Raw genomic sequence first — 21,659 nt, forward strand, 5'->3', positions numbered from 1 at the left:
GATCAATGTGAGGCATAAACCGTGTCATCCTCTAATCAATCTAAATCTTGAACTTCAAGTAGACTCAGTCAATCAAATGAGCTCAATATCCTATATTGACTCATTTGGGCATGGTCATGCACTTCGTGGTCTCACTCTATCATGAATATCGATGTCGCTCCCATCATATAGGAGGGATAGATCCCTTCTACATCACTCACATACCTCTGCATAATTCGTTACATACCAAGTAATCGCCTTTATAGTCCACCCAGTTACGGGTGATGTTTGACGAAACCAAAGTACATAACTCCTTATGTAGGGATCCATGGTGACTTCAGGTCTAAGGACTAGTAGTCATACTAATAGCCACATGAGAAAGTATATGACACTCATATAACGATCCATGATACTTTCTCATGGCGGGTCATTCAGTATACTTTCTCTAATGCATACCCATGTGTCAACTTGATATCTCTATATCCATGACTTGTGAGATCAAGTCATCAAGTTGACCTACATGCTAGTCTTATTGCATTAACATTGTCCCTGAAGGTTAATACTCGACTAGGAATGATTAAGAGTAGCGTTCCCTATATCATCTCACTATCGGTTCAACTAACCGATTGATATAGGTGAGAACCGTCTACTCAAGGACGTTATTATACTTAGTTTATTTGGCACCAATACAAGTAAGTATAATAACCAAAAACCAAAAGCCTTTATTTATATAGAATATGATACAACAAGTCCAAAATACAATCATCAAATGATTGCCTCTAGGGCTCTAGCTAACAATCTCCCACTAGCACTAGTGCCAATCAGTGTAGGCTCTAAGCCCCAATGACATAGTGTGACCATCATGCTTCCTCTGTGCCAAAGCCTTGGTCAAGTGATCTACGATGTTAGCCTCTGTAGGTATTCTACAAATCTTCACATCTCCTCTCTCGATAATCTCTCGAATGAGATGGAAGCGCCGTAGTATGTGTTTGGTCCGCTGGTGTGACGCCTGCGCTATAGCTCCATTGTTGTCACAATAGAGCTCAATGGGGTCAACAATGCTAGGAACCACCCCAAGTTCGATGATGAACTTGCGGATCAACGCCTCCTTTGCGCCTCGATGCGAATGTACTCGTAGTAGAATCACTCGTATCCCGAACTCTTCCACCACCATTAATGCAAAATACGAACCCTGACTGCGACTATAGTCATCCTGGTCGGTCTGGAAGCTAGCATCACTGTAACCCTTTACAGCTAGCTCATCATCGCCTAAATATATCAAGAAATATTCTTTAGTCCTTCTTAAGTACTTAAGAATATTCTTGACCGCTATCTAGTGACTTTCACCTGGATCTGACAGATATCTGCTCGTCATGCTCAAAGCATACGAGACATCAGGTCGAGTACATAGCATGGCGTACATGATCGATCCTATGACTGAGGCATAAGGGATCTGATCCATGCGGTCTCTCTCCTCTCTAGAAGAGGGACCTTGAGTCTTCGAAAGACACACGCCATGTGACATCGGCAGAAATCCCTTCTTGTAGTTCTGCATTGCAAACCGTATGAGTACCTTGTCAATGTATGTACTCTGACTTAGGCCAACAATCTCTTAGATCTATCTCTATAGATCAGTATCCCTAGAATGCGGGATGCCTCACTTAAGTCCTTCATTGAGAAGCAACTCCCTAGCCAGGTCTTGACAGACTGAAGCATAGGGATGTCCTTCCCAATGAGTAGTATGTCATCCACATACAATATGAGGAAGACAATTATATCCCCTAGAACCTTCTTGTAGACACAAGGCTCATCTTCGTTCTTGATGAAACCAAACTGTTTGATTACATCATCAAATCGAAGATTCTAGCTCTGAGAAGCTTGCTTTAGTCCATAAATGGACCTATGCAGCTTGCATACTCTACTAGTATGTTGTGGATCTACAAAACCCTCAGGTTGTGTCATGTACACATCCTCGAGCAGGTTTCCATTCAGAAACGCGGTTTTGACATCCATCAGCAATATCTCATAGTCATGGTAGGCTGCAATAGCAAGCATGATCCGAATGGACTTAAACATCGCTACTGGAGAAAAGGTTTCATCATAGTCAATACCATAAATCTGCTTGAAACCTTTAGCTACCAAGCGACCCTTATAGATAAGTCCATCCATGTCAGTCTTTCTCTTAAAGACCCACATACACCCAATGGGTTTTACCCCTTCAGTTGAATCAACCAAAGTCCATACTTGGTTGGTGTACATGGATTCCATTTCGGATCTCATGGCTTCTAGCCATTTCTCGGAATCTGGTCTCATCACAACTTCCTGATAGGTGGTAGGCTCATGCTCTATGAGCATAACGTCATCATGGTCAGACAAGAGAAATGAGTATCTCTCAAGCTGACGACGTACCTTATCAGACCTGCGAAGAGGTATGTCTACTTGAACGGGTTGTTGTTCCTCAACTCCTTGTGGAACAACATCATCCACAACACTTTGTGGTTCCAGTTCAATTTTCATCGTGGCATCAGTGCTATTGTTCACATCTTGAACTTCTTCAAGATCGAACGCGCTCCCACTAGTCTTTCTAGAAACAAAGTCCCTTTCTAGAAAGACCCCAGTCTTTGCCACAACTACCTTGTGTTGACTGGGAATGTAGAAGTAATATCCCTTAGTTTCCTTGGGATATCCAATGAAAAAGCAATTGTCAGATTTGGGTCCTAATTTGTTTGAGACTTGACATCGAACGTAAGCCTCACAACCCCAAATCCTCATGAAAGACACCTGGGCATCTCTCCCAGTCCATATCCTATATGGTGTCTTTATCACGGCCTTGGATGGAACTCGGTTGAGTATAAAAGCTGCCGTGTCTAAAGCATAGCCCCAAAGGTATGTCGGAAGATCTATGTGACTCATCATAGATCGTACCATATCTAATAAAGTACGATTCCTCCTTTCAGATACATCATTCCACTGTGGTGCTCCAGGAGGAGTGAGTTGGGATAGAATTCCACACTCAGCTAGATAGTCACGGAACTCATGCCTAAGGTATTCTCCACCTCGATCGGATCGAAGTATCTTAATACTCTTGCCAAGCTGGTTCTATACTTCAATCTTGAATTCTTTGAACTTTTCAAAGGATTCAGACTTATGTGTCATCAAGTACACATAACCATATCTACTGAAGTCATCAGTAAATGTGATGAAGTACCTATAACCACCTCTAGCAGCGACATTGAAAGGGCCACATACATCACTATGTATAAGTCCAAACAAATCAGTCGGTCTCTCGCTGTTCCCACTAAAGGGAGTCTTGGTCATCTTGCCTCGTAGGCATGACTCGCATATCTCATATGATTCAAAATTAAATGAGTCCAGCAAACCATCCTTATGGAGCTGGGATAAGCGCTTGTCAATTATATGACCTAAGCGACAGTGACAGAGGTAGGTTTGGTTCATGTCATTTGACTTGAACCTCTTGGTATTTATGTTATAGATAGGGCTCTCAAGGTCTAGAATATAGAGTCCATTTATCAGAGGTGCACTACAATAGAACATATCGTTTAAATAGACGGAACAACATTTGTTCTTTATAGTAAATGAGAAACCTTTCTTGTCCAAACAAGAAACTGATATAATGTTCTTAGTTAATGCAGACACATAACAACAATCGACTAACTCTAGTACAAGCCTAGAGGGCAGAGATAGAAAGTAAGTCTCTACAGCAACAGCAGCAACCCGTGCTCCATTGCCTACTCGTAGGTGACCTCGCCCTTTGTCAATGCCCTGCTATTTCTCAGCGCCTGCACATCAGTACAAATGTGAGAAGCACATCCAGTATCTAATACCCATGATGTAGAAATAGATAGATTGACTTCTATAACATATATACCTGAAGTGGAAGTCTCATTTCGCTTCTTCTTAAGATCCTCCAAGTATACCTTGCAGTTCTCTTCCAGTGCCCGGTTTGACCGCAGTGGAAGCAGGTAGCATCCTTGGCGACCCCTCCTTTAGGCTTCTGTGCCTTGCCTTTGCCCTTAGCTTGGGACTTTCCCTTACCTTTGGGCTTGCCCTTGCCCTTATGTTTCTGAACCATCAGAACAGTGTTGGGCTTAGCCTTCTTAAGGTTTAGCTCAGCAGTTCTTAACATGCTAAGCAGCTCGGGCAGTGACTTGTCAATCTCATTAATATTGTAGTTTAGAACGAATTGACTGTAGATATCCGGCAAGGATTGCAAGATTAGGTCAGTAGCCAGCTCTTGGCTAAGAGGGAACCACAACCTTTGTAGGTTCTCTATGTACCCAATCATTTTGAGTACATATGGGCCAATTGGAGCCCCGTCTGACATCTTGCACTGAAACAGTGCCCTTGAGATCTCAAATCTCTCATGCCTCGCTTGACCTTGATATAGTTGACGAAGATGTTCAACCATATTGTAAGCGCCCATTAACTCGTGTTGCTTCTGAAGCTCAAAGTTCATGGTCACGAGGATTAGACAAGACACATCTAATGCGTCATCGTGATGTTTCTTGAAAGCATCTCGGTCAGCTCGAGGGGCAGTGGCAGGAGGAGCCTCTGGAATGGGCTGCTCCAGAACGTACAGTTTACGTTCTTGGGTGAGAACTATTCTCAGGTTCCTGTACCAGTCCAAGAAGTTTGCTCCGTTGAGCTTGTACTTCTCGAGGACAGATCGCAGGGAGAAGGTGTTCGTATTCGACTTCATGGTAATCTACAACAGAAATAAAAGCAGAAATAAATATCATATTCTTAATCATTTAATTAGGCCTTTAACTAAATGATGCTCCCACTGAATTCTATAATTCATGTGGGACAAGATCCACATCATACTAAACCTTGAGTTAACTTTGGCTAATACTCCCAAGACTTAGTATGATCGGTAGGTAATGATTACCAATTACATCTCTATGCAACTCTTGTTTATAGAATCAAAATCCGTATTTATATTAAAACTCGAGTTAGCTTTGGCTAATACGCCCGAGAGTTAATATATATGTGATTTTGACCTAACTTTCCAACCGTTGGAAGAATGTCTATAGTTATACTTGATCCAACCGAGTTAACTAGGAATACTCAATCTAATTGAGTTGTACTCACCCATGCGTTGATCGGCGGCACCAAGATTGTCCCTCCGTACCCTACCAAGATAATATGTGTTGCTCTGCTTTGGCAGATTCAACAACTACATGCGATCGAGGTAGTGGTAGGTATCATGGCATGGTAGACATTACGAGTTGACGTGATTTAGATCTAATCTAAACGATGATGCGTATCATATACTCGATAGATCTAATATAATCGAAGGGTGCATCATGTGCACGACTTAGATCTAATCTAATCGTTAGGCACTAATTAATTACTTAATTAACTAGCATGCATCACATACACACAAAAGCAATTAATTAAATTAATTTGTGATTTAGTCATGGCCCTACTACGATCTTCTCAAGCCAATGAGAAGATCAGATGGTCAACCTAAGGTCAATAGCTTCTCAAGCTGCTTCCGTTGACCACCTCGTGTTGCTCGTGCCCTCCTCGTAACTCCGTCTCGTGTGGACCTTCCACCGCTTCAAAATTTACATTACAATTTTGAAACTCGAGTTACATTCGAGTCTAAATCTAATTTACAACCAGAATATAAGAGAAAGGCACGATGTGCAGGTCGTGAAAATAAAAATAAAATAAATACATCACACGCATCACAAATAACGGACCGCAGGCCGTAATATGAATTACAACACAATTCCAATCTTATTGGGTCTTTTTGGGCCATGACTATCACAAAATTAATATTTAATTCTAAATTATATATTTTTTCATAATTTTCTGTAATTTTCATAATTTTTACAATTTTATGAGTAAATTTTTCCCGGCGGTCCCGTTTAGAGTTTTCGGGCGCAATCGCGGAACGAATCCCCTTGCGGGGCCAGGGGCAGTGCCCCTACCCGCGATCTAACCATCGCGAGGGTTCCTTTGCGATCTAACAGCGTCTAAGCCCGCTGTCCCAAAAAATTTTGGGGCGAAACATTGTCGTTTCGGAAAATTCTTCTCGGTAGTCAAAGCCTACAAGTGTCTAAACACTTGTGCTTCGCTTGTACTACAAAGATACCCACTAAAACTATAAAAACATGAATTTACAGAAAGTTTACAGATCTATATTTTTCATAAAAATACGAATCTAAACTCGTACTCGCTTCGCCCGTGGCTCTGATACCACTGTTGGGTTATCGGGCCGCGAAAACCGCTTTTTCGCGTCGCGGAAACCCCGAATCACCCTAGCCAACGGATCTTGTGCGAAGAATATAGAACAAAATTTACAAATACGAGTTTACAACTTAGATCTACTCCTAGATCTACATGAAGAAAGAATATACCCTTGATGCAAAGTCCTTCGCAATCCCGCTTGTCCTCGGTTCGCCGGATCTCGAAAGTGTCAAAGTAGACACTTCTCTATGTGTATCCACACAAGCAAGAGATGGATAAAAATCTCTAAGGATGTGCTAGCAACCTTAGAGATCAGTAGGGAGGAGAGGGAGAGCAAGAAGAAAACTCAAGAGGAAGAAGAAGATGGAGTTACAACCACTTGAATGAAAAATCAATTTTCATTCCACCTAAAAGTGGCCGGCCACATCAAGGCATGTAACCCCCATGGAATATCAAGAGTCAAGTCTCTTGATCTCCTCCATGAGGTGGCATTTGGTCAAGTCAAATTGGCCAAATGAAGAAGCCTTGATGATGTGGCATTGGCCAAGTCAAAGTCAAGTTAAAACTTGACTCTTCATTTTCTTACTTAAGTCAAGTCAAACTTGACCACTTCTCTCCCTTGGTTGATCTAATCTAACCATTGGTTCAAGTCAATTTTAATTTAATAAATCTCTATTCATTGAATTAAATTAATTAAATGAGTCTAAGTCCAAATTAGACTCACTTAACACATGAACCAAATTGAGTCCAACTCAATTAGCCTACTTTGGATTACTCTTAATCCAATTTGGTTCATCATATGAACGTAATCATTTAGGTTCATCTAATGAACCTAATCTCCATCTAATTGCCCTTACTGTGTGTAACGCCCGCCCTTTACCACTCTTGCCTAGTGAGGGCGGGGTTACTTTCTTTCTTTGACTTAGCATACATAAACATACATACAACGGAAGCATATTTATTTTTTTCTAGAATCATACTAAGCATATGAACATGAAATAACATGGTTCAACTTAAATATTCATACACTACAACAAAAATTACAAACAACAACACCCCTACGACAACGGTTTTAAGAGAAAGCGTTGCATATTTGCTCAAAGACAACGGTTTTTGCCAAAACCGTTGTCTTTGAACTCCCTATTAAATATAAAAGACAACGGTTTTGGCAAAAATGTTGTCATTGAGCGTTTTTTTTTTAAAACGACAACACTTTTTACAACGGTTTTATAAACCGTTGTCTTTATCCGCGTTTTTAGTAAATTTGGTCATTTTCCCGCTCGCTGTTTTCCTTTCCCTCGCTGTTTTGTTTTCGGCGCAGTGTTTTTCCCTTCGCGCTCACGAACCTAGCCACTTTACTTTCTCCTTCGTCGCGATGGAATCAACGAACTGGTGGGAGGTGACTCCGGCCTCCGCTCCCTCCATCCCTTCTTCCTCCACGACCTCAACACTATCCATAGCTCCAATCGTCTTTTTGTAATAGAAACTTCTCGATATCTCTCAAATCCCTTCCGCCTCCGCATTTTTTGTCGCATTCCCATTCCCACAGCCACGACCATCTCCCCCTCTCCCAGCCTCCATCGTTTTCCTCTCATCGTGCTCCGAAAGATGGCCGATCTGACCCCAGCTATGGTCCGACCCCAACCTCTTCTCTCACCTCCTGAACGCCTGCTGCCTACTCCCTTCGCCGCGCTCCCTCCGCCTAGGCCGTCAGCTCCACACAATCATAGCCATCGTCGGCGCTGCCTCTTTCCACCGCTTCACTGGAAACCACCTTTTCCACATGTACCTCAAACTTGGCCGGGTCCCCGCCGCCCGCGCCGTGTTTGACGCAATGGCATGTCGAAACGTGATGTCCTTCAACATCCTCATCGGCGGCCTCATCCACAACGGGGACATCAACGCTGCCCGCAAGCTGTTCGATGAAATGCCAGAGAGGAACCTCGCCACCTGGAACGCCATGATTGCCGGGCTGGCTCACTTCGAGCTCGACGAGGAGGGACTCGAGTGCTTCCTGAGGTCGAGGAGGGAGGGCCTGCGTCCCGATGAGTTTGGTTTGGGAAGCACCTTGTGATGCTGCGCTGGATTGAAGGATGCAGGTTCTGGTCGCCAAATCCATGCCTTCGTGGTTATCAATGGGTTTGAGCAGGACATGTGTGTTGGGAGCTCTCTAGCTCACATGTACATGAGAAGTGGTCATCTTGAAGAAGGAGAAAGGGTTCTGAGAGGATTGCCTTTCCTCAATGTGGTCTCTTGCCATACTGTGATTGCAGGAAGAGCACAAAATGGGGACCCTGAAGGGGCCTTCCACCATTTCATCCTCATGAAGAATGTCGGATTGTTGCCAGACCATGTAACCTTTGTTAGCACCATTTCATCCTCTGTTCTCTTTTACAATTTTCATGTTTTCTTTTTCACATTTTGTCAATCTTTAATCAGATTTCTTTAATGGAGAAGTTAATATACAATCTTTGACACCGAAAGCGAAGGTATGATACTCTTCTTACCAGTTCTTTTCGAATCTTATGGCTATCTATGCTGCTTGTTCATATTAAATCACTGTTACAGTTGCTATTTTTATGCCTCTGAATCCAGGAAATTAGAAGAACAGCAGCAACAGGAAGGTCCTGACTTCTCCCATTACAATTAGAGATTACGTACAATCTTGAAACCCCATACGAGTTGATGGATTCGCCGGGTGCTGATTGGAGTCCGGAATCCGAGTTAGAGCTTCAGGAGATGTTATTGGGTACTTTATATTCAATCTTAATTAGAGCAGCAATTAGATCTAGCCTTCATATCCCATGATTATCCTGACAAAAATGATTATCTGCAGGTCTGGCATCTTCTGACGAATTCAAGAAGAACACGAGAATCATGAAAGAAATGATCAATGATGTGATCAGCAAGGTAAACAAGCCACTCAGTAAAGGCGAGGTCTTGTGGCGCTTGATGATGCAGCTCGACCTTGATGTTGGTCGTGATTGTTCTAGGATTTTTGCTATAGGGACGCATGTTGCTTGGCCTACACGTTGGGTAGTGATGAAAAATGAGGTAAATTTCTGACTCATTCGGCCACCACACTGTGAGTACAAATTTAATTCTTCATTGGGAATTTTTGAGGACTTGTTTCAGCAACCACAAATTTTCAGCTTCTGATTTGGTCAGTGTATGTTTTCTGGTTTTTTTTCTCATTTGCTTGGCATAGTTGTTTAGCTGGATTTTTCCAACCAAACCTTCTTAGATTTTGATTGAAGGTTGTACGTATTTGTTGGATAAAATTTAGTAATACAAGATATATAAGATCTAGCACACCCATGTAATCTGTACATTGAGGTTACATGCGTGAACAAGAACATTGATGGTAATTGAAACCCAATTAAAGGGTTGTTCAGAAAGATGCTGAACATAAGTGATAGAACTTTCCACTAACATTTTTATATTTGCAATTTGTAGAAGCCTCAAAGGAAGAAAAGTATTGCAAAAAGAAGTAATCCTGTCTTGCCATCAAATGTGCCACGGTCATTACATCTATTGTACTGTTACTCTATGTGTGTTTTGGACAGCCCTGAAAAAACTATATCAATTATTTTTTATCATGATTTCTTTGACCATTAGTACGAACTGCTAGTGAACATTGAAGATATCACACCTTTTTATGAGTTGGAGTCAATATCTGCTAATTGTCTGGTTGCTTACATGTGGTAAGTTTTCGCATCACTCATTTTTTTCATTTTATTTGTATTAACATACTAACATTTTTTTGCTTGAATGGAAGGTTTCTCTTCAAAAAGATGAAAAAAGAAAACAAGGTTGATAAGTTCAGATTTGTGGATCCACAAACACTTCCAGTACATGTGGTAAGTTTTCGCATCACTCATTTAATCTATATGCCTGTTAGTGATTGCTTGAGAATAATGAAATGAAGAGCTTGTAAAGGCATTTTGTGTATGATCCATAGTATATTGATATACAAAACATCTATATATTGCAGTTTGATTTCTTAATAGTTTGCTCTATATACTTTTGCTTGGATGAGCAGTGCAAATTACCCGTGAATTGCATGTGCATTGCAGCTAAATTTGTTAGATTTTCTTTTTGTATTGATGAAATGGAATGAAAAATCTATTTTTCCAGCTAGAATGTAGTGAATGTTATAGCTCTTAATCTACACTTATTTGATTGACACTTTGGTTCTTTTAAGTGTCCTATGTAATAATTAAAGCTGTGCGTATGTGATTTCTATTTTGAGGAATTTGTGGAATTGTTTTAGCTCTACAAACAATTCACCCTACCATAACTCATCATGATGATCCAATTCTTTTTGTTCAAGTTTTAATTGGAAGATTTTGAACCCATGTTTTTTACTTTCACTTATGCGGCTTTTGTCATGGGTCTGTTTATTGCAGATCAATTTGCAGCTCCTAGCAACTTGTTACTTGCAAAATGGAAAAGCATATTGTGCATACCAAATTCTCAAAGGTAATGCAGTCTGGAAAATGGCACAGAAAATTACATGAATATTTTGTTTCAAGATGTTAATGGATGTAATGCACTTTGCATGGATTCTATTGATCTTGGATCATAGTTCACTTAAATAATGTTAGCTGCATGTAGTGCTAATTATTTAGTAAACTATGCTAAGCTAGGTATCACTGCTCCTAGTAGATTCCATGTACTGTTATTCTCTAATAAACACCTCTTTTTGTTTCCTTCATTTGGTTTGTTTTTGCCTTCTATGCACTACAGATTGGTTAATTACATTCTCCTTTTGGAATTCTGGAATTTGATAAATTTTGTTAAATTATTCTCTTGCAGGTCGGGCAATACGTGAGGCTTGAGTTTTTTTGATGCAAGAAGTGAGCTTTGTTAGGATGTAGCTTGCCTTGCTAATTTGTAAATTAAAAGCCATATGGAGAACAGCAAATGGAAAACATGTGATTTAATGTATATGGAGAACAGTAATGAAAAACATGTGTATTTTGATGAGTAACAACTCATTTTGTATATTTTTGTATATGTGGCTACAAGATGAATTATATATGGATGTTTATTTTAGATTTAATGTAGTAAATATTTAGTTTTGTATTGGTGGTTTGCTTATAGTAAAATAAGATTGGTTGTTTGGTATTAATGAACATTAAAGACAACAGTTAAAAATGTTGTAAAAATAAGGTAAACCACAACGATTTTTTTTTTTGTAAAAAGTGATAAAAGACAACGGTTTTATCCGTTGTAAAATATATTAAAACTATTGTAAAAAAAACAAAATGTGTCAAATATTATCTACCATAACCGTTTATATCTGTTGTAAAAAAAGTCTACCACAACGGTTTATTTTTGTTGTTGAAATTATCTACCACAACGGTTTTAAAACGTTGTCGTATCCTTCGTAGCCAAATTTTGAGCATATATACAACAACGGATAAAAATCGTTGTCAAATGTCTACAAAGACAACGTATTCAAAACCGTTGTCGTAGGGCCATACATTCTACAACACCCTCAGTTACAACAGTTTTTTCACCCTACGACAACGGATAATATCCGTTGTCGTTTGCAGTTTTTGTTGTAGTGATATTATTCATTCCTAACACATGCATCGGGAATCATGAAAGACATCACATAACATAACATATTATTCTAAGTTCACTTCAACAGGTCATTTTATTTCTTTAGCCAAGTCACCATCACACATCTCTTGCCCCTTCCTGCTGCTCCTCTAGTTTATCCATCCTTTACCTTTATATGTGGTACAAGGAAAAGTATCTGTAAGCACTCAAGGCTTAGTGAGATCCTTTCCTACTCACAAAATCAACATATCATGTAAAATTCATCATATCATACATCATAGAATAAAGGATGCTCATATCATCATATAAATAAAACATGTCATATCATGGCATGAATTTCAATAATATCGTAACATAACGTGACAACATGTTATAGCATAAATCTTATCATGGTATAAGTAACATCATATCATAGCATAAATCATATCATAGCATAAGTAATCATCATATCATGGTATAGATCATATCATAGCATAGGAAATCATTATATCATGGCATATATCACATCATAGCATAAGTGTACATCATAGCATAAGTGAAAGCATTATTTCACATCATATCGTAAGCATGGATGCAAGATATCCTTTAAAACATGGGAAATGTCATGTGCAATATGCCTTTCAAAACATGGTTTATGTCATGTGTGAGATGTCTTAAAACAGTATCATATAGTACTTGAAAATAATCTCAACATGAAGGGGCCCGGCTTAGTACCACATACATACATAATGCGTACATCCTAAGTAGACCCAAGGTAGCTAGTCTTGAACCTACTAGGAACTAGACCCGTAGCTCGGCCTAGGGGCACGTAAGGAGCCCACCCTTTACTAGGCCCGTAATTCGACCTAGGGGCGCATAAGGAGCCCACCCTTTTGGTACAAGCCATTCAAAGTAAAATACATGTCATATCATATCTTTATCATGTGTCATTCATAGCATATCATATTCATGTCATTCATAGCATATCATGTCCATGTCATTCATATCATATCATGTTCATGTCATTCATATCATATCATGTCCATGTCATTCATATCATATCATGTTCATGTCATTCATATCATATCATGTTCATATCATTCATATCATATCATGTTCATGTCATTCATAGCATATCATGTTCATGTCATTCATAACATATCATGTTCATGTCATTCATAAGGTATGCATAAATGGCCACATAGCCATGCATACTTGGGCACATAGCCATCATATTTGGGCACGTAGCCATCACATTTGGGCACATAGCCAATATAGGTATCATTCTCATGCATGGTTCATAAGCATACTTAAACGAGCATGGAAGGAAAAGAAAACATAATCATGCATGGATCACGAGTTAACTTTTCCTAATTCATATCATGGCAAAGGAAAGTACATAATGAGTCATAATTTGGTCTAAATCCTCAACCAACTAAGGGTGGCCGAAACATGCATAGGCTCACTTAGGTTGCATGAAATCATACAAGCATATGAACCCAATTTCATTTCTATAATATTTATCATAAAGAACATCATGAGCATATTTGATTTAGGTTCTTTGCTTCCTAGGTTTAGAAATCCACATTGGCCGAAACATACAAGGTCCAAAACTTGGTTACAAATAGCATGTAAACATGTGAACCCTAAACAATTTCCATGCATTTATCATAGGCAACCACATGAGCATATTAGATTAAAGTTTCAAGCTTCCTAAGTCCATAAACATAGGTGGCCGAATGCCACAAAACATAGGTTCTAAGCATGTGAGTATCCTATAACTTTCATAGCACATCATAGAGAAGAACATAAACATGTTAGGGTTGAATTTAGGATTGCCTAAGCCCTACATTTTGTTGGTGCAACCTTAGGTCAAGGTTGACCTGGTTGACCAGACTCGAGTTGACTTGACTCGAGTTGTGTTTTGATGTTTGACGAGTTCTGTTTGACAATATTTGATGTGAACAGAAAAGTTGTATCTTGATGTTTTACAAGGATACAAGCTTGGGAGATTGTGGGTGCAACCCGTGGTCAAGGTTGACCTGGTTGACCCGAGGTGAGTTGACCTGACTCGGAAAAGTCCAAGCAGGGAGCTTGGCACGGGAAAAGTCCAAGAAGGGAGCTTGGCATGGGAAAAGTCCAAGAAGGGAACTTGGCATGGGAAAAGTCCAAGCAGGGAGTTTGGCATGGTGAAAAGTCCAAGCAGGGAGCTTGGCACGGGAAAAGTCCAAGTATGGAGACTTGGCACGGAGAAGTCCAAGTATGGAAGCTCGTTCTCTGGACCGGATGTGGAAAGTCCTGGTGAGTGAAGTCAGGCAGACGGAAAAGTCCTGGTGAGTGAAGCCAGGCAGTGGGAAAGTCCTGGTGAGTGAAGCCAGGCAGTTGGAAAGTCCTGGTGAGTGAAGCCGGGCAGATTGGAAATCCTGGTGAGTGAAGCCAGGTGAAAACCCTAGTGAGTGAAGCTAGGTGAAAGTCCTGGTAAGTGAAGCCGGGCAAGGGAAAATCCAGATGGATCAAGGGTGATCGGACATCTGGTGTTGAGAAGGTCAAGTAGGTCAAGGGAGTGAGCGGATACTTGACACGAAGAGAAAAGTCCCAGTGGGTCAAAGGGATTGACCGGACACTTGGTGGGGAGTCTTAGCAGGTCAAGGGAGTGACCGGATGCTAAGCATGATGTACCAAGAGGTCAAGGTTGACCGGATATTGGTTTGGACTTGGTTTGGGCAAAAACCAAGACCTGGATCAGTCTGGAGACCGATCAGAAAGCGATCAGTGCCTCTGTGAGCTTACTGATTGGTCTGGGGACCGATCAGCATGAAGCCTGATCGGTCCTCGGGACCGATCAGGGTACGCACAGAGAGTTGGGCAACTCTCTGTGAAACATTCTGATCGGTCTAGGGACCGATCAGCATAGAGCCTGATCGGTCCCCATGACCGATCAGCAGCACCCTAGACCGATCAGGGTGGAGCCTGATCGGTCCAGGCCTAGCCGTTGTGACTCAACGGCTAGGTTATTTCGGGCTTCTGTGTTCTGGCCTTTTTGCTTGCAGGTTCACAGGTTGGCTCAGGATATCAGAGGTTATAAAAGGAGATCGAGCTTCTTCTTCTCCGAAGCTTCTGCTTTTTCTTGATCATCTTCTTGCTTCTGCAAGTGCTGTTCTAGAGCTTTGTTAAGCTCGCTTCCGAAGCTTCGCGTGAGCTTCCTCGACTTCTTCGACTGGTTTCAGCTGCTGCTGTGATTCTGTGAAGTTGGTGCTTCATCTACAGATTTCAGTCGACGATGAGAAGGCAAGCAAGAGTTGTTACATTCATCTTTATATTTGTATCTTGCTGTGCTTCTTGTACTTGTACTCTGATCTTGCTATTGCAAGAGTTTGTGGTGAGGTTTCTCCACCCAGAAGGAGTTCTTATTAGCCGGTTTTCCGGGGACTCATCCACCGACGGATTGATAGACTTTGTCCACCTTACGGACATGCCGAGGAGTAGGAGTTTCATCTCTGAACCTTGTTACATCGTCGAGTTCGAGTTTGAGGTTTGATCTTTCCTTTTTGCGTTTCTATTTAGTTATTTCCGCTGCGCTAACCCTAATCGTAGGAAGAAACGAAAGGATTTGGGGCGGCTATTCACACCCCCCCCCTCTCTAGCCGCGATCATCGGTCCTAACAAGTGGTATCAGAGCGAGGTCGCTCTTCGTTGGATCACCACCCGGGGGAGCACGAGCTAGAGAATGGATCTATTTGGAGAAGATGTCACGATTCCACCTTTCTACGATCGCGACGACTTCGGGTTTTGGAAGGTAAGAATGAAGTACTTTCTTATGACTAACCTAGAAAATTGGAGGTGTGTGCAATTAGGTTTTACTCCTCCATTGGATAAAGAAGGAGAACTTTTGGAGAAGAAGAAGTGGACGAAGGAGCAAATCCACCAATCAACCATCAATGATGAGGTAACGAAAATCATTGAATTTTCTTTACCTAATGATGTTTTGTGTAGGATAGGTGGATATAACGATGCCAAGGAGTTGTGGAACAACTTGGCGAAGTTCCATGAGGAGAGCTCCAATTCAAGCCATGAAGAGGAGTCAAGTGAGCCAAGTAGCTCACATCATGGAAGTGTTGAATTAGAAGTTGAGGGCTACTCAACATCTAAGGATGAAGAGGAGGAGAGTTCTTCTTCAAGTTCGGAGCAAGAAGAAGAAGAAGCGTCTACCTCCGGAAGGGATGAAGAAGAGAGCCTTCATACATCCTCAAACCTAGGTAACTCAAGCATTTTAATTTCTAGCAAATTACACATAATGTGCTTTGAGTGTAGGGAATTTGGGCACTACAAGAGTAAGTTGTTGGGTTCTTCGAGCCGCGAAAACCGCTTTTCGCGTCGCGGAAACCCCGAAGGACCCAAAGCCGTAGATCCGTGCAAAGATACGTATACAAAATCTGAAAAAAACTATTTCTTGTACGAGTTCAAAAACTGATCTACTACTTAGATCTACGAGGAAAAGGTGTTTACCCTTGATGCGCGCCCTACGCGAATCCCGCTCTTCCAAGGTGTTGTCGGATCTCAAGACCGTCAAGCGCCGGTCCTCTAGAAGTATCCACACGGACAACTTAGATGGAGAAAACCTCACACAAAGGTGTGCTAGCACCTTGGTAAGGTTCGGCCAAGTAAGGAGGAGAGGGAGAGGGAGAGCTTGAGAGGAAGAAGAAGAAGATGCACACAAGTGAATGAAAAATCAATTTTTCACACACAAAACAAGTGGCCGGCCACTTTCAAAATTCACATTAATTGCATTAATTGCAATTAATATGAAACCATTAAGAGAGTGGCTTTGTAACTTCCATGAGGTGGCACCCATGATGATGTGGAACATCATTATTGGTCCACCTAATGCCAACTCACCAATGAAGTGGCAAAAGGTCAAGTCAAAATTGACCTTTGGTCTTCCTTCTCAAGTCAAGTTAAACTTGACTCAATCTCTACCATGGTGGATCTAATCCAACCATTTGATTCGAGCCAACTTAATATAATGAATCTAATTCATTAAATTAAATTGATTCAATGAGTCAAAATCTAAATTAGACTCATTTAACACATGAATCAACTTGAGTCGAACTCAAGTTAGCCCAATTAGGATTACTCTTAATCCAATTTGATTCATCAAATGAATCTAATCCTCTTGGTTCATCATATGAACCTAATCTCCACCTAATTGTCCTAAGTGTGTGACCCTATAGGTTCTTGTAACGTTGGCAATGCCCTAAACCCATTTAGGAGCATAAGTAATGAGCGGTATCTAGCAACACATCATTACTACCCAAGTTACAAGAATGTCGAGATCCGACATCACCTTGTGACTACCAATTGTGACTACTCACAAAATAATGACAAGTGTCCTTCTATCCTAGACATCTAGATTGATCAATATGAGGCATAGACCGTGTCATCCTCTAATCAATCTAAATCTTGAACTCCAAGTAGACTCACTCGATCAAATGAGCTCAACATCTAATGTTGACTCATTTGGGCATGGCCATGCACTTAGTGGTCTCACTCTATCAATAATACCGATGTCGCTCCCGTCATATGGGAGGGATAGATTCCATCTACATCACTCACATCCCTCTACATAATTCGTTATATACCCAGTAATCGCCTTTATAGTCCACCCAGTTACGGGTGACGTTTGACAAAACTAAAGTACATAACTCCTTATGTAGGGATCCATGGTGACTTCAGGTCTAAGGACTAATAGTCATACTAATAGCCACATGAGAAAGTATATGACACTCATATAACGATCCATGATACTTTCTCATGGCGGGTCATTCAGTATACATTCTCTAATGCATACCCATGTGTCAGCTTGATATCTCTATATCCATGACTTGTGAGATCAAGTCATCGAGCTGACCTACATGCTAGTTTTATTGTCTTAACATTGTCCCTGAATGCTACTACTCGACTAGGAATGATTTAGAGTAGTGTTCCCTATATCATCTCACTATCGATTCAACTAATCGATTGATATAGGTATGAACCTTCTACTCAAGGACGCTATTATACTTAGTCTATTTGGCACTAATATAAATAAGTATAATAACCAAACAAATGCCTTTATTAATAAACAAGAATATGATATACATGAGTCCATACAATCATCAAATGATTGGCTCTAGGGCTCTAACTAACAATCTCCCACTAGCACTAGTGCCAATCAGTATAGGCTCTAAGGCCTAAAGACGTAGTGTGACCATCATGCTTCCTCTGTGCCAAAGCCTTGGTCAAGGGATCTGCGATGTTAGCCTCTGTAGGTACTCTGCAAATCTTCACATCTCCTCTATCGATAATCTCTCGAATGAGATGGAAGCGCCGTAGTATGTGCTTGGTCCGCTGGTGTGAGCGAGGTTCCTTCGCCTGCGCTATAGCTCCATTGTTGTCACAATAGAGCTCAATGGGTCGCGATGCTAGGAACCACCCCAAGTTCGATGATGAACTTGCGGATCCAAGCGCCTCCTTTGCCTCGATGCGAATATACTTTGTAGAATCACTCGTATCCTTGAACTCTTCGGTGCACCACCATTAATGCAAAATACGAACCACGATGCGATCGGTAATCATCCCGATCGGTCTGGAAGCACCGTAACCCTTTATAGTTAGCTCATCATTACCTCCATATATCAAGAAATATTCTTTAGTCCTTCGTAAGTACTTAAGAATATTCTTGACCGCTATCCAGTGACTTTCACCTGGATCTGCTCGTCATGCTCAAAGCATACGAGACATCAGGTCGAGTACACAACATGGCGTACATGATCGATCCTATGGCTGAGGTATAAGGGATATGATCCATGCGGTCTCTCTCCTCTCTAGAAGAGGGACCTTGAGTCTTCGAAAGACTCACGTCATGTGACATCGGCAGAAATCCCTTCTTGGAGTTCTGCATGGCAAACCGAAGGAGTACCTTGTCAATATATGTACTCTGACTTAGGCCAAGCAATCTCTTAGATCTATCTCTATAGATCTGTATCCCAAGAATGCGAGATGCCTCACCTAAGTCCTTCATTGAGAAGCAACTCCCTAGCCATGTCTTGACAGACTGAAGCATAGGGATGTCCTTCCCAATGAGTAGTATGTCATCCACATACAGTATGAGGAAGACAACTATGTCCCCTACAACCTTCTTGTAGACACAAGGCTCATCTTCGTTCTTGATGAAACCAAACTGTTTGATCGCATCATCGAATCGAAGATTCCAGCTCCAAGAAGCTTGCTTTAGTCCATAAATGGACCTATGCAGCTTGCATACTCTGCCAGTATGCTGTGGATCTACAAAACCCTCAGGTTGTGTCATGTACACATCCTCGAGTAGGTTTCAATTCAGAAACATGGTTTTGACATCCATCTGCCATATCTCATAGTCATGGTATGCTGCAATAGCAAGCATGATCCGAATGGACTTAAACATCGCTACTGGAGAAAAGGTTTCATCATAGTCAATACCATGAATTTGCTTGAAACCTTTAGCTACCAAGCGACCCTTATAGATAAGTCCATCCATGCCAGTCTTTCTCTTAAAGACCCACTTACACCCAATGGGTTTTACCCCTTCAGGTGGATCAACCAAAGTCCATACTTGGTTGGTGTACATGGATTCCATCTCGGATCTCATGGCCTCTAGCCATTTCTCGAAATCTGGTCTCATCACAGCTTCCTGATAGGTGGTAGGCTCATCATCTATGAGCACAACATCATCATGGTCAGACAAGAGAAATGAGTATCTCTCAGGCTGACGACGTACCCTATCAGACCTGCGAAGAGGTATGTCTACTTGAACTGGTTGTTGTTCCTCAACTCCTTGTGGAACAACATCATCCACAACACTTTGTGGTTCCAGTTCAATTTCCATCGAGGCATCAGTGCTATTGTTCGCATCTTGAACTTCTTCAAGATCGAACGTGCTCCCACTAGTCTTTCTAGAAACAAAATCCCTTTCTAGAAAGACCCACAACTACCTTGTGCTGACTGGGAATGTAGAAGTAATATCCCTTAGTTTCCTTGGGATATTCGATGAAATAGCACTTGTCAGATTTGGGTCCTAACTTGTCTGAGACTTGACGTCGAACGTAAGCCTCACAACCCCAAATCCTCATGAAAGACACCTGGGCATCTCTCCCAGTCCATATCCTATATGGTGTCTTTATCACGGCCTTTGATGGAACTCGGTTGAGTATGAAAGCTGCCGTGTCTAGAGCATATCCCCATAGATATGTCGGAAGATCTGTGTGACTCATCATAAATCGCACCATATCTAATAAGGTACGATTCCTCCTTTCGGATACACCATTCTACTGTGGTATTCCAGGAGGAGTGAGTTGAGATAAAATCCCACACTCAGCTAAGTAGTCGCGAAACTCATGGCTTAAGTATTCACCACCTCGATCTGATCGAAGTACCTTAATACTCTTGCCAAGCTGGTTCTGTACTTCATTCTTGAATTCTTTGAACTTTTCAAAGGATTCAGACTTATGTGTCATCAAGTACACATAACCGTATCTACTGAAATCATCAGTAAATGTGATGAAGTACCTATAACCGCCTCTAGCAGCAACATTGAAAGGGCCACATACATCACTATGTATGAGTCCTAACAAATCAGTTGCTCTCTCGCTATGCCCACTAAAGGGGGTCTTGGTCATCTTGCCTCGTAGGCATGACTCGCATATCTCATATGATTCTAAATCAAATGAGTCCAGCAAACCATCCTTATGGAGCTAGGAAAAGCACTTGTCATTTATATGACCTAAGCGACAGTGCCAGAGGTATGTTTGGTTCATGTCATTTGACTTGAACCTCTTGGTACTAATGTTATAGATAGGGCTCTCAAGATCTAGAATATAGAGTCCATTTATTAGTGGTGCACTACAATAGAACATATCTTTCAAATAGACAGAACAATATTTGTCTTTTATTATAAAAGAGTATCCTTTCTTGTCTAAACAAGAAACTGAAACTATGTTCTTAGTAAGAGCAGGCACATAACAACAATCATCTAAATCTAGTACAAGCCCAGAGGGCAGAGATAGCTGATAAGTTCCTACAGCAACAACAGCAACCCGTGCTCCATTGCCTACTCGTAGGTCAATGCTCTGCTATTTCTCAGCGCCTGCACATCAGTACAAATGTGAGAAGCACATCCAGTATCTAATACCCATGATGTAGAAATAGATAGATTGACTTCTATGACATATATACCTGAAGTGGAAGTCTCACTTCACTTCTTCTTAAGATCTTCCAAGTATACCTTGCAGTTCCTCTTCCAGTGCCCGGTCTGACCGCAGTGGAAGCAGGTAGCATCCTTGGCGACCCCTCCTTTAGGCTTCAGTGCCTTGCCTTTGCCCTTGGCTTGGGACTTTCCTTTGCCTTTGTGCTTGCCTTTGCCCTTATGCTTCTAGACCATCAGAATGGGATTAACCTTCTTAAGGTTAATCTCAGTAGTTCGTAACATACTAAGGAGCTCGGGCAGTGGCTTGTCAATCTCGTTCATGTTATAGTTGAGAACGAATTGACTATAGCTATCCGGCAAGGACTGCAAGATCAAGTCAGTGGCCAGCTCTTGGCCTAGTGGGAACCCCAGTCTTTGTAGGTTCTCTATGTACCCAATCATCTTGAGTACATAAGAACCTACAGGAGCCCCGTCTGACATCTTGCACTGAAACAGTGCCTTCGAGATCTCAAATCTCTCATGCCTCGCTTGTCCCTGATATAGTTGGCGAAGATGCTCAACCATATCAAAAGCGCCCATCAACTCATGTTGCTTCTGAAGCTCTGAGTTCATGGTTGCGAGCATTAGACATGACACATCTAATGCGTCATCTTGATGCTTCTTGTAAGCATCTTTGTCGGCTCGCGGGGCA

General features: G+C 41.4%; 2 protein-coding genes and 1 long non-coding RNA gene across 3 annotated transcripts; all 3 read left to right on the forward strand.

The window, feature by feature from the left end:
* Positions 1-7,981: 7,981 nt before the first annotated feature.
* LOC122048281 (pentatricopeptide repeat-containing protein At2g41080-like) lies at positions 7,982-8,848 on the forward strand. The gene is made up of 4 exons (XM_042609871.1): positions 7,982-8,252; positions 8,298-8,551; positions 8,638-8,654; positions 8,767-8,848. Exons 1-4 carry the CDS (start codon positions 7,982-7,984, stop codon positions 8,846-8,848), a joined length of 624 nt encoding a protein of 207 aa, XP_042465805.1.
* On the forward strand, positions 8,117-9,816 carry LOC122048282. Its single transcript, XM_042609872.1, has 5 exons — positions 8,117-8,560; positions 8,638-8,687; positions 8,767-8,947; positions 9,035-9,252; positions 9,655-9,816. The coding sequence occupies exons 3-5, from the start codon at positions 8,884-8,886 to the stop codon at positions 9,814-9,816; spliced, it is 444 nt and encodes a 147-aa protein (XP_042465806.1). The 5' UTR covers positions 8,117-8,560; positions 8,638-8,687; positions 8,767-8,883.
* Positions 9,817-9,822: 6 nt separating this feature from the next.
* LOC122049111 lies at positions 9,823-11,073 on the forward strand. The gene is made up of 4 exons (XR_006130832.1): positions 9,823-9,902; positions 9,977-10,058; positions 10,608-10,680; positions 11,017-11,073. It is a non-coding gene; the product is annotated as an uncharacterized LOC122049111 (long non-coding RNA).
* The last annotated feature ends 10,586 nt before the right edge of the window (positions 11,074-21,659 follow it).

Source organism: Zingiber officinale, chromosome 2B, assembly GCF_018446385.1.
Source record: "Zingiber officinale cultivar Zhangliang chromosome 2B, Zo_v1.1, whole genome shotgun sequence".
Classification (NCBI taxonomy): Eukaryota; Viridiplantae; Streptophyta; class Magnoliopsida; order Zingiberales; family Zingiberaceae; genus Zingiber; species Zingiber officinale.

Coding starts and splice junctions, on each gene's coding strand:
- LOC122048282 (XM_042609872.1), top strand. CDS start 8,884: ATGGATTCGCCGGGTGCTGATTGGAGTCCGGAATCCGAGTTAGAGCTT. Junction 8,948..9,034: donor GCTTCAGGAGATGTTATTGG/GTACTTTATATT, acceptor GATTATCTGCAG/GTCTGGCATCTTCTGACGAA. Junction 9,253..9,654: donor GGGTAGTGATGAAAAATGAG/GTAAATTTCTGA, acceptor TGCAATTTGTAG/AAGCCTCAAAGGAAGAAAAG.
- LOC122048281 (XM_042609871.1), top strand. CDS start 7,982: ATGTACCTCAAACTTGGCCGGGTCCCCGCCGCCCGCGCCGTGTTTGAC. Junction 8,253..8,297: donor CCTGCGTCCCGATGAGTTTG/GTTTGGGAAGCA, acceptor TGAAGGATGCAG/GTTCTGGTCGCCAAATCCAT.